Genomic DNA, 12,841 nt, shown 5'->3' with positions numbered 1-12,841 from the left:
TATAATTGTGGACGCAGTGACTAAAAAGTGTGTCCAGCCATCATATTACAAGTAACACTTCGTACGCTTTCAGACTACCAGTAACTCTTTGAGAAATGCCGATAACTTGGTTCCCACTTAGGACATTGTTTTATGGGCATTTGGGTACATAGCAGTTGTTACCATCTTTCCCGGGTGAGACAGCTCAGATTTATAGCAGCTAAATGCATTAGACCCAAGGTATTTTGTTGTTGTTAACATTTGCTGCCAAGGTCTAATGCCACATCTTGTTTACAGCTCATAAATTTATGACATAAGGAGACCGCTCAGAATTTTGATATATTATGAAAAAACACCCAGCAATGCCAAACGCACGAATGGTTTTACATTTCAGACAGATACTTTTACACACTGTTGATTGCATTTTAATATAACAGGGGTTTCATTTTGTTCTGCTGATGGATTCTGATCAGCTTTTGGCACTTAGGAACAGGGAAGTGAATGTTGCACATCTGGGAAAATAAAAGTTTTATTAAGGAAAGCACGAGCCAAGCAGGTATTTTATTGCTGTCTTCACTGTCACCTCAAATGATTATAGAAATAGAAAGGCTGGTTCTTCAATCTCTTTCCTAACAGGTAAATTCCCCAAAGTGGTAAATACTAGACCAGATCTTTTCGCAATAAGCATTTCCTTTTGCTTATCCCTGGACCAAAACGTATTTCATGAATGAACAAACAAAATGTCATAAAAGAAACCCTTGGTTTAACAGTAGCTGATTGCATTTAGTTTGGGACATGACACGTCTGTCACTCAGTATACAGTATCCTCTACTGTTTGGGTAAGTTTGAGGTGTGGAGTTAATGACTCTTGGTCTTCATGGATTAGAGGTAGACTTCATTGAGAGTTGGATTGGCTCACAGGTACTGGCAATTGTGGGGTTTTTCTATCATCCCAGTGACATTTCTGGGTGGGTGAAGGTGGGAGTCCCACTACCTCCTTGAAGGAAAAATTACTTTTTCACTGTTATTTGCTGATCTGCAAGCCATTGAAAAGTTGAAACCTTAAGACCGTCTTGTCATCTCCCTTGTGATTTCCAGAATGGGTGAAAGCAGAGCTATCCCGCCATTCGTTTGTTCTCGTGCTGACCTGGTCTGTGATAACACCTGTCCTACCCATGTTCGCATGGAACCGCTCAAAGACATAATCTTTCTTTTTTAATATACATAACTCTGTGGCTCCCCACTGCCTACTCTCTACAGTGTGTGGCCTTCAAAGCCCTTCCCAGGCGGGCTCAGCTATTTTATCAGGCTTGGCTCCTGCTGTTCCTAACACTGTCATCCGGCCACGTGGGATGCTTTGCTCTCTGGCGAACACATCATGTACTTTATAGTGTGCATGTCATGGTTCACACAAGCCTGACTGTTGGCTGCTTTCTCCCGAACACATCCTTGTCCACCTTAGAAATTTCTGTCAACTCCCAAGGCCCTGACTTGTTTTTCTGTCTAAACCCTAAGCAGAAATAGAAACTCGTTCCTGGGTACTCCTGTGTCCCTTTTCACACTGTAGATAGCATTTCCACACCGTAGTATGGTTGGTTATATTTGTCCTCTACAATGGCTAGGGAATCCCTCGTGTCTTGTGCGTCGCATCCTCTGTATTTGGAACTATTACATGATGATAATAGAGGGAACACAAGCTTCAGAATAAAAAGATCTAGGTTGAAATCTGAAGTCTGCTACTTACTAGCTGTGTGACTTCGGGTGAGTTAATTTGTGTTTCCTTGTCTCTGTAAATGCATTTATAAAATGGGGCTAAGCGTAGCTATGCGAAATACCTAATATCATGCCTAGGATAGTATAGGTCACAAATAGACTTGTGGATATGCAGTGAATGTATCCTTTGATCAGAGGAGTTTTCCTTTTGAAACTTACCAGTCCATAGTCCCCTTTCCCCATCACTCTTAGGACTTCCATGTAACTTCAAGAGCTTCAAGATCTGAGCTCTCCCAGGAAGCCTCCCGGACAACTCTAGTCCTCTCACCTCCTGTAACATCAACTCACTGTCTGTGCGATAATAAAGACATGGAAACATTATTGCCTGGACTTGTTAATATTTCTATAATGCTTATATATCTTATCTTCTCATCTAGATTGGAAGCGTCTTAGGAGTAGGGTCTATATATCTCTCTATATCTTTTTATACCATTACATTGCTTCTGTTCCATCAAGATGTTTTAGAAAACGGACACTTGGTTGTTATCTTCATTAATTTAATTTTTGCTTAAAATGGGCTTTCTCTCTACAGTTGATATATTGGTGGTATTAGAACCATTACAGGAGCTGGTACAGAAAGACTTCCCACACTCGTGCTCACCCCCACATACTCCTCCACACAATTCTTTGTGAATTTCTCCCCAGGTTTAGTCAGTAAGAGAAGTGCTGTTGAATACCAATGAAGCTCCTGCTACACATATGTAGAAAAATGATAGAAATCCCTCAAGGGCACAACTCATAGAATAAACATCATCACCTTAATGTGCATTGCTGTTTCTTTACAGTGTGTGTGTGTGTGTGTGTGTGTGTGTGTGTGTGTGTGTGTGTGACTCTGACTGGGCCCTGCAGTCTTGGTTTGTGCTGTTACAGAGTGAAATTTATTCACATCTTTCACTCTTTGTCAGGCTGAGCTGCAGAAGCTGAGACAACAAGCCCTGGAGACCAAACACTTCATTGAAAAGCAAGAAGCTGAAGAGAGAAAACTCCTTCGAATTATTGCTGAGGCTGATGGGGAGAGGCTGAGACAGAAGAAGGAATTAGACCAGGTAGGAGCACTTCCTCACCAGACCTACAGACCTCATTAGCAGATATAACTGATCCAACACCTCGCGAATCTTCATTCTTCTCTAAGCTCTTCCATTCAGTCTATTGGAAGAACAGCAGCAAAGTCTCATCTTCTGTTGATTAATTATGAAGTATTCATTCATTTATTCAGGTCATGTTTGTGAGCACTTATTATGTGTCAGTCACTCCTCTAGCCACTGGAGATATAATGACCAACAAAAAAACAAGGTCTATTCTAGTATAATATAATTGCAATTAATAATTACATAATTTGGGGGTTAGAGAATATGCTTTCAGAGATCTGGCAGGTTGAACAGAGAGAGAGAAGTTGGCCAGTATAAGACAGTAAGGAATGGAGGAACTTGGTAAAAGCTAACCCACCATAAAGTCATTCAAATTTAAGCATTTATAAAATAATGGGTTGGAAAAAAACAACCAAACACCTATGGACCGAGGATTATTGGATTATTATTATTATGGATTATTTGTTGTACTTTTTCTCTTTCCAACAAGACTGTAAACACTCATGAGAGGAGTCCAGTGTTGATTGTCCAGCAGGCTTTTTCCAATCCCCCACCCACTGGGTGCCTAGCACATGTGGGCTTTGGCTAAATATTCACTGACTGAATGAACGCTGCTGCCATAATGAAAAGTGATAACGTCCCCTACCTTTCTAGGTCATCAGCGAGAGAGATATCCTTGGGTCACAGCTTGTTCGGCGCAATGATGAGTTGGCTTTGCTGTATGAGAAGATCAAGATCCAACAGTCTGTGCTGAATAAAGGCGAGAGCCAGTACAACCAGAGGGTGGAAGACATGAGAATCCTCAAGCTTGAGATCAAGAAGCTTCGCCGGGAAAAGGGGATTCTCGCCAGGAGCGTGGCTAATGTCGAGGAACTCAGGTAATAGAAAACCCCTCAGAACTGAGGACGCGGTGGTCTGTGGGGAGCTCTTGAAATGACCTTGTGTTCCTTTTGTTGGCAATTGAAAGTCTTTATCAACTTATATAAAATAACTTTTTATATGTAGAAATTATTAGCAAATAATGAGAACAAGTTTTTCATAATTCAGAATCTGTATTCCGCCTAGTCTATATCACAAAAAATGAACTCGTTTCCTTTCAGAGGAATATCAGCAAGTGCAAAAAGATTTTTAAAAACTTTATTCTGGGTTTTACAAAAGAAGTTTCAAATTAAATCACAGAACACAAAACACTTACAATTCAGAAAAAAATGTCCCCCAATGAGCTCTTTAGAATATCTTTAATAAGGCAGTATGAACGAGATGGAGCATCAATATTTAAATTTAATCCTGGTAACATTTACACATCTTTTTCTTGGAGTTATATACTGAATGAAGAGGGGGATAATTTAATTTTACCACTATTTGAAAACTCTGTTTCCTTAGAAGGCAGACAAATTTTATATCTCAACTCTTGATTTATCTTTTGCAGCTTTCACTTTAGCTTAGTGTGTCGCCTTCTTGCTTTACATTTTACATATTATATAAGATGTACTTTCCCTTTGGGAAAACATCACCGTGTTTTATATAGACACTTGCAGGAAACCACATAGGTCTGGTGTTTACTCAATAACTATCCTTATTCCCCAAAGACCTGTAGATGAACAGTATCCTTGATGACCTTGGGACAAGGACACAGTTTGGATCTCCTTCTTAAATTAATTGAATCAGAAGATAGTTTTGATATTGAGATTCAGTGAATATGTTCAGGAATAGCAAGGGAAGTTGCCTCCATTAAATACAGATCGATATTCTTTTTTTCTAAGAGTTGCTTGTATTTCAGATGATGAAAGTAATATAAATTCGTTGTAGAAAATGTGGGAAATGCAGAAAAAGTATAAAGAAGAGATTAGAAAAATCACTCATAAGTTTACTACCTAGAAATACCATCATTGGCATCTTGGAGACAAATGGTTTCATTCTAAGTAGCTATTGAATGATCTCTGAGACCATTACTAAACTTGCCAGCCATGAGTTATTTTTATTACATACACAAAGGGCCAAATTCTACCCATTCTTAGCCAATATTGCTGGTTTGTTGATAATAGATTTTATTTTTCTTTTCAATGGGAAGTCAACTTAATAAAGATATCGGAGGCAAGCAGGCATGAATTCCAGTCTCAGCCTTGCCACTTACAAGCTGTGCAAACTTGGGCACATCACTTAACTTCTCTGAGCTTTGGACTTGTAGTTAAAATTAAACCCAAAAAATAAACGTAATGTGCCTCCCACAGTCTAGTACAAAATAAGCCGTCAATAATGGTAGCTAATACTCTTCCCCTCCTCTTCTGATGACACTCTAGAAAATAGAAGTGTTAAAAATATGCTTTTAATTCTAAGCGGCTTGTTCTGAGCTCCCTGTTGAGTGAACATCATGCAGTTAATTCTAATGGTTTGTCTTGCTAATGAGGGGAAGTTGTATTATTGGTTTAAATGACGCAATTAAATAAAAGAGATGGCTTAGTATTAGTAATCTGCATACCCACAGTAGATGAGGACAAGTAATTCCTTATTATCCATCCTATTGCCTGTGTCAGTGCCAGTGCTTACCTCTTCTCTGCCCCACCCCACTCGATGTTCCCCTCCTCCTGTCCCCGCCAACAAAGCGTCCTGTTCAGTAGGGTGGCAGCCAGCTCACAGGGTACTGTGGATGGCTGTAGCACATCACCTACAAACTAACTAGAGATTCCTGAAGATTTTAGAAATATGCTTGAGCCAGAGCTAGGTCTTCAGCACTTTTTCAGCCATCTGTGTAGTTGTGGAACATGAATGAAATATCGGTCCTAACTCAGGGTTTCTCAATCCTGGCTGCACATTAGAAATTACCAATAGGACTTTAGAACTTACAAAATCTGAGCCACATGTAAGACCACTTAAAGCAGAATCCCTCTGGGGACTGGGTCAGGGCAAAGGTGTTGTCAAAGCTCCCCAGGTGATTTCCGACATACTGTCAGGTTGGCCATGCACTGAATGACTGGTGTCAGGTGATCACCTGAGCCTCGCTGTCTTGCAGTCAGGTTCCACACCTTGTGGTGGACTGTAGCCTGTTCTCTCATGGCTACTATAGAGACATTTAGAAGCATTAAAAAGTATATCGAAATCCTCCTAATTCGCTGCTTCTCTCTTCTTTCCATATACTTCTAAATTCCTTGGGTATCCAGAACCATGATTTTGAAGTTCTGGCACTTAAACCAAACAAACAAAAAAGCTAAGGCCGATTGTTGAGCTCTGCAAGAATTGATATCATCTGTGTTTGGCCCAGATTAGGAGGCTGGTACTAGTGTTCACAGAAGTCTCTTTAATTCCAACTTTTTATATAAGATGTATGTAACCACATTAAGATAAGATATTCAAAAGAGTGGAGAATTGTTTTGCGAAAGGAAGTGTGTCTTATTCAGGCAGGAGCTTTTTCACATGCAAAGAGAATTCCTGAAGGAGAGAACACGATGCCGAGCCCTGGAGGAAGAACTGGAGAACCCCATGAACGTGCACAGGTGGAGGAAGCTTGAGGTAACCTCCAGCGGAGCCTTTCTCTCCCCCCCACATCTCTTCTTCTATCCCACACGGCTTCCTCCCTAAAGCACAATGAGAAGCATGGCTTCGTTTAATGCTATGCAAATTGTCAGGTTAAATGTAAGGCCAAATCAAATGTAAACTGAGTTCCTAGAACCAGATGGTTCACTTGGCTTTCATTTAAAGCATCTTGGACGAAACCCTTTCTACTTGAAGAAGACCCAGTGAAAGCTGTGAATTGGCCTCACTGATTGACATTTGTTTTACTACTTTAAGTAGTTTTCGTTCAACCAGCTATCCTGCGGCTGCCTGTTAGTCTTGGATTGCTAATTGCTTTTAGCTACACTGGCCACCAGCATCTTTGACCATCTTTCGGTTGGTCTTTATATCCTTTTATTTCATGCAGGAAATATGGCTTTTGTGAACTTGCCCTCTTTTTGAAGGACCAGCATTGTGTTAGGCAAACGCTTTCTTTTAGGATCTGGGCAATACAACCGAAGTCCTACCGCCTGGTGATGAATACAGGTGTACCCTGTTTTATTGCCTTTTGCTTTATTGTACTTCAACAGGTGTTGCATTTTTTTCTTTTTTTTACAAGCTGAAGGCAAGACCTTCCACCAGCAAAAAGATTGCAATGTGCTTGATTTATTGCAATACTGGCTTTATTATGGTTGTCTGGAACCGAACCTGCAGTATCTCTGAGGTCTGCCTGTAGACCTCATATTTTATTTTATGATGGCCATCTCTTCTAGTTGTAGCCAGCAATGTGGGTGCCAAACGGGGCTTCAACTAAATGAACCATCAGAGTATTGGGAGAATATAAGTATGTGATACAAGAAAAAGCAGGGCAAGGGAGAAAATCAACCAAGTAAGTTTTTGTTTTCCATTTTTATTTTTTTCTTTTAATGAAGAAAACATTAAGGATAATGCATTATAAATTATTATATAAACATGAGGCCTGAATTTTAACAACATCCAGTCTTGCCAAGTGAATGTGTGCCAGATCTAGTCCCAATATATGGATATCAGTTGGCACTGCTTAGTATTTCTTAAGCAAAATCAAAATTAATGGAATATCTTTCCCCCCCCTCCCTTTTGGACCCTCCTCTATTCCTCTTTAAATGCCAAGAGGGGTGTAGTTTACAAAATAGCAATAATACGGATGAGTCTGGGGAAGAAGAGCTGAAGATTTTAAATCCATTTATTGTCACATTAGTTTATTACATGTGTTTTCAAGCAGATCTTTAAAGTTTCCAATTCCATGTCAATTTCTATTTAAAAAGCTAGGAAATAAAGACTTTGGGAGGCAGTTGAAAATTAGCTACTGGATTAATTCAAAATGTCAGTACAGTTGGAAGTGAGGCTTTGGCTTAAAGTCTACCGACAGGCTATCAATTTATAAGTGGAGATTTTGTTTGAATTGTACACAGATAGCTATTGAAGAAATATCAGTTTCATGGATTGATAACACTGTTTGAGAAACTAAATCCATTGTCATGTTCTGCTGCCAATTATTAGCAGAAGTCCACATCCTGGAAACCTTCCCCATCATAGGCTGTAATGCATCTTCTTGCTGACAATTATCAAAGGAGAATCTTGGGGCTGAATGAATTAGGGAACCCTGTCTCATTCCTATGGAAATAAGATGATGGTAGTGGAAGCTTCAGAGCATAGTAATTAAGAACCACAGGCTTTCAAACCTGGCATATCCGGACTGGAATCCAGCTCTGACCCTTACTAGTGCAGGCAGACTTAATCCTCTGAGCCTCAGTTGTCTTATCTGTGGCTGATGCTATCTCATAGGGCTGTCGTGTGGCTAAAATTGGATAATATATAAAAAGCACTTAGCATGGTGGCAAAGAATCAGATATCATGCACAGTAGCTATTATCGTTGCTGTTGTTATTAGTATTATTTCTCCCGGTGGAATAAACATATTCATTTTCTATTTATTGGCTAACTAGAACCAATAGATAAGACATCAGGCAAACATTTCGTTTTGATGACCATTCCATCTGTTACACTTTTCTTTTGGTTCCAATTCTCTCTGTACTGGGTCTGCATGTTTGCAGTATATTTTAATAAAACAATAATTATTTTGTTTAATAAAACAATAATTATTTTTAGGGACCTCAGTGCTTTGAAACTGCCGATAGCTCAGCCACTTTATTTTGTTCCCCTTGAACAGGCCAGTGACCCCAGTACCTTTGAGCTGATACAGAAAATTCACACCCTGCAGAAGCGTCTCATCAGCAAGACGGAAGAGGTGGTTGAGAAAGAGCTGCTCCTTCAGGTAGCGTTTTCATTTTCTGTACTCATTAAACAAGCGTATTGTCTTAGGACTACCATCTCCAGGACCCTGTTTTCTAGAACTATTTGGCAGTGTTGCATACCCGATTTTCAACTGTAGATGGCAACAGTGACTCACACACAGAGAACAAACAACCTGATTAATTGGTCTTTTATGCTGCCATCACTGATATTTCAAGAATTCTGGAAAATGAGTTCAAGGCTAGGCTTACTACATTGGGTAGTGTGAGCTGCTCCCCTACCCCACCCCCATATCTCTATAGTTTTATCTGTCAGATTCTTTTAAATACTTTTCTTCATGTCTTCACATAATATGAAATGCCATGATTTTGATTTTGAAAATTAGCTTTTACAAAGAGCACAATATGTCCTCTTGAAGATTTGTGAGAGTGAAATAGAAGGAAAGATTTCTTTTTGAGGACTTTATGCAGTGAATTATTCTGGAGCAATCAGGAATGGTAACATCCTTTTAGGCCTATATCTTTGCAAGTTGTCATCACCATCATCACTATTATCATCATTATGCCGGATTCTGTGCTGATGGCTTTAGCGACCTTGTCTTAGTTCTTCTTCACAGTTCAGAGGGTGGGTGTTGTCATCCCCAATCAATGGTTGAGGAAGTCAGGTCCCAGGAGTTTAGTGTGCTAAAGAATGTAAATTCCGGTGTTAGATGGCCTGGGCTGGAATTCTGCCTCTGCCAATTTGTAGCTGTGTGAGGTTAACTTCTCTGCACCTGAGGTTCTTCATCTGCATTATGGGGTAATAATAGAACCTGTGAAAAGGGATGTTGTGAGGACCGAAAGAGGTTAGCATTATGCTTGGCACATTGTTAAGTGTCTAAACATTGGTAATTATTCTTATTATTTCTCATTCTGAAGCACATAAATGATCTCGGCCACTGGGTTACCATTAGTAAGAGTAGGATCTTCTGTCTATGAGCGAGGGGCATTTGCCCCTTCGCTTTACATTCTGCCTTAGAAAAGACTCCTTCCCTGATGTTGGCTAAACAGCAAGTAGCTTTCCAGAGCATCACTATGCTGAGTGGCCGACAGGGATGTTCCTCTTCTCTTATAGAAGAACATAATGGTTAAGAGGGCCAGCTTCGGAGTCAGAAAGACCTGGTCTTGAATCAGCTCCAATACTTTATATTTCACAACTTGGGAAGAATTACATAAATTTTCCAAATCTCAGTTACTCCATCTGTTAATAACATCCAGTTTCATTATGGGAGGAAGATAATCCAGAGCATACAACTTGGATGTCCTGTTCTAAGGATAACCAATTAGTGCATGGGCACTGGGGTCTGGCAGTCCAGGGTTTGAGCTGTGGCTCTGCGAATGCCAGCCACAAGTCATGTGCCTAGGACCATGCAGCTGGCAAGTGGCAGGATGGGGACTCGGCTGTCAGTTCCAGAGCCCACGCTTTCTACCACTTCGTCACCCTGCCTCTCCTGTTAGTTTTAAAAAGAACCAAATTTTGTGTTTTGCCAAAACTCTCTATTGTAAATTTGTATCATATTTCTTCAACTTCTCTAACTTTATTATTTTTTTCCTTTTGGTTTCTTCTTTTATTTTTCCTACCTTAAGATTGATGCTCAGCTCATTAATGTTCAGTCTGCCTTTCTAATGTAAGCATCTACAGCTATAAAATGTTCTTTAAAAATTTCTTTAGTTCCTTACCATAGGTTTTGTAATGCGGTATTTTCATTTTTGTTTTATTCTAAATATTTCCTGTTTTCAGAATCATTTCTCTTTTGACTAAGCCTTAAAAAAATATCCACTATTTTTCCTACGGTAATTAAAAGTACCACTTTAAATTTCCAAAAATATATACATTTAAATTATTTTTTGTTAATGATTTCTCACTCTTTTTTGCATCATGGTCTGGACTGCATCGATTCTTTGGAATTTTTTGAGACTTGCTTTGTGACTAAGTGGTCAGTTTTTGTATCTGATGCCTGCATGCTTGTAAAGTATGTTCTCTCTAAATGTTCCAGATTCCGAGGTCTATTCATCAGACCAACCTTGCTAACTGTATTGTCCAAATCTATATCTTTCCTGATTTTTTTAATCTGCCTAATTGTTGAAAAAAAGTTTGAAGATTAGTCTGTTTCTTCTTGTAGTCCTGTCATTTTTTATTTCTTTCTTTTTTTTTGCTTTAAGTACATTTTAGATTATGTTCATAAGTTGAGTAAAAGGTTATGATTTTTATTTCTTCCCAGTGAATTGTTCCTATAATGTTATGCAAGAAGCCTTCTTAATACTTAATGCTTTTACTTACAAAATTGTCTGATAGTACTATAACCCAGAAGTTTTTTTGCATAACTTTTTAATATTTTTAAACTTTACGTGTCCTTCTATTTTAGGTGTCTTTCTTTTTTTTCTTTTTCTTTATTTCTTCTTTCCTTTTCTTTTTTTCCCCTTAAATATATAACTTATGAAGTGATCATCCTGATAACTCTGGTACCCATCTGACACCATCTGTAGTTATAACAATATTATTGACTATATTCCCTATGTTGTATTTTACATCACCATGATTATTTTTATAACTGCCAATTTGTACTTAATCCCTTCGCCTTTTTCTCTCATCCCCCTAAACCCCCTTCCCATTTGGCAACCGTCTATTTGTTCTCTGTATCTACAATCTTGTTTCTGTTTTGTTTTTAGATTCCACTTATTTTTAGATTCCACATATAAGTAAAATCATATGGTATTAGTATTTCTCTGCCTGACTTATTTCACTCAGCATAATACTCTCTAGGTCCATCCATGTTGTCCCAAATGGCAAAATTTCATTTTTTACGGTTGAGTAATATTCCATTGTATGTATGTACCACATCTTCTTTATCCATTCATCTACAATGGTCACTTGGCTTGCTTCCATATCTTGGCTATTGTAAATAATGCCACAATGAACGTAGGGGTGCATAGATCTTTTTAAATGGATATTTTGGATTTCTTCAGATAAATATCCAGAAGTGGAATTACTGGGTCATAAGGTAGTTCTATTTTTTTTGAGGAATCACCATACTGTGAACAGAGTGACTGTACCAGTTTATAATCCCACCAACAAAGTACAAGGGTTCCCTTTTCTCCACATTCTTGCCAATGCCTGTGTGTTGATTTATTGATGATAGCCATCCTGACAGGTGGGAAATGATATCTCATTGTGGTTTTAATTTGAATTTCTTTAAAGATTAGTGATGTTGAGCATCTTTTTGTATGTCTATTGGCCATCTGTACGTCTTAGGAGAAATTCTGTTCTTTCACACATTTTTTAATCAGATTTTTTTTTGGTGTTAAGATGTATGAGTTCCTTATCTATTTTGGATATTAATCCCTTATTAGATGTATCATTGGCCAATATCTTCTCTCATTCAGTAGGCTGTCTTTTTTATGGGTGATTTCCCTCGCTGTACAAAAACTTTAGTTTGATGTAATCCATTTGTTTATTTTTTCTTTTGTTTCCCTTAGGTGAGTCCCTTATAATTAAAAAAAAAAAATCCAATTTGTTATCTTTATCTTTTGATTGGTGTATTTAGTCTATTTTTAAGTTTATTTCTACCTTCCTATTTTCTGTATTTACCCTCATATTTTTGGTGCTCAAAAGAAATCTGTTCCTCCTTTCTATTAGATTGAGTTTTTAAAATTTTCTCATTTTTTTCCCTCCACCCATTACTTTTCTCTCTTCACTACTCTCTATTCCCCACTTTCCTGATTTATTTATTTATCTATCTATCTATCTATTTATTTATTTATTTATTTTTCTCTCTTTCTCTCAATGAATTTTCTTTTTTAAAAAATTTTAAATTAAGTTTATTGGGGGTAACAATTATATAATTTTCAGATGTATATTATCATTTGACATCCGTATATTCTATTGTGTGTTTACCACCCAAAGTCCGGTTTCCTTCAGCTACCATATATTGATCCCCTTTACCTACTTCACCCTCCCCCTAAACCCTATATTTGAGCCCCTTTACCCCGTCAACCTTGCCCCTCCTCCACTAGTCAATAGTCGTCTGGTAACCACTAGCCTATAGTTCATATCCATGAGTCTTTGTTTGTGCTGTTCGTTTGTTGCTTTTAGGTTTATATCCCACATATAAGTGATATCATATGATTTTCAACTTTTTCTGTCTGGCTTATTTCGCTTAGCATGATTATCTCGAGGTCCATC

General features: G+C 38.3%; 1 protein-coding gene across 1 annotated transcript in view; it reads left to right on the top strand.

The window, feature by feature from the left end:
• CFAP58 (cilia and flagella associated protein 58) overlaps nt 1–12,841 on the top strand; it is an 86,370-nt gene that overhangs the window by 31,888 nt on the left and 41,641 nt on the right. Inside the window, exons 12-15 of the mRNA XM_025039139.1 lie at nt 2,658–2,798; nt 3,495–3,718; nt 6,236–6,347; nt 8,538–8,642. Coding sequence (XP_024894907.1) covers nt 2,658–2,798; nt 3,495–3,718; nt 6,236–6,347; nt 8,538–8,642 — 582 coding nt within the window. The remainder of the gene's footprint in view (nt 1–2,657; nt 2,799–3,494; nt 3,719–6,235; nt 6,348–8,537; nt 8,643–12,841) is intronic.

Source organism: Pteropus alecto, unplaced genomic scaffold (assembly GCF_000325575.1).
Source record: "Pteropus alecto unplaced genomic scaffold, ASM32557v1 scaffold177, whole genome shotgun sequence".
NCBI classification, from domain to species: domain Eukaryota; kingdom Metazoa; phylum Chordata; class Mammalia; order Chiroptera; family Pteropodidae; genus Pteropus; species Pteropus alecto.
Note: the sequence above shows the minus strand (reverse complement) of the source record. Positions and strands in the feature narration are given on the sequence as shown.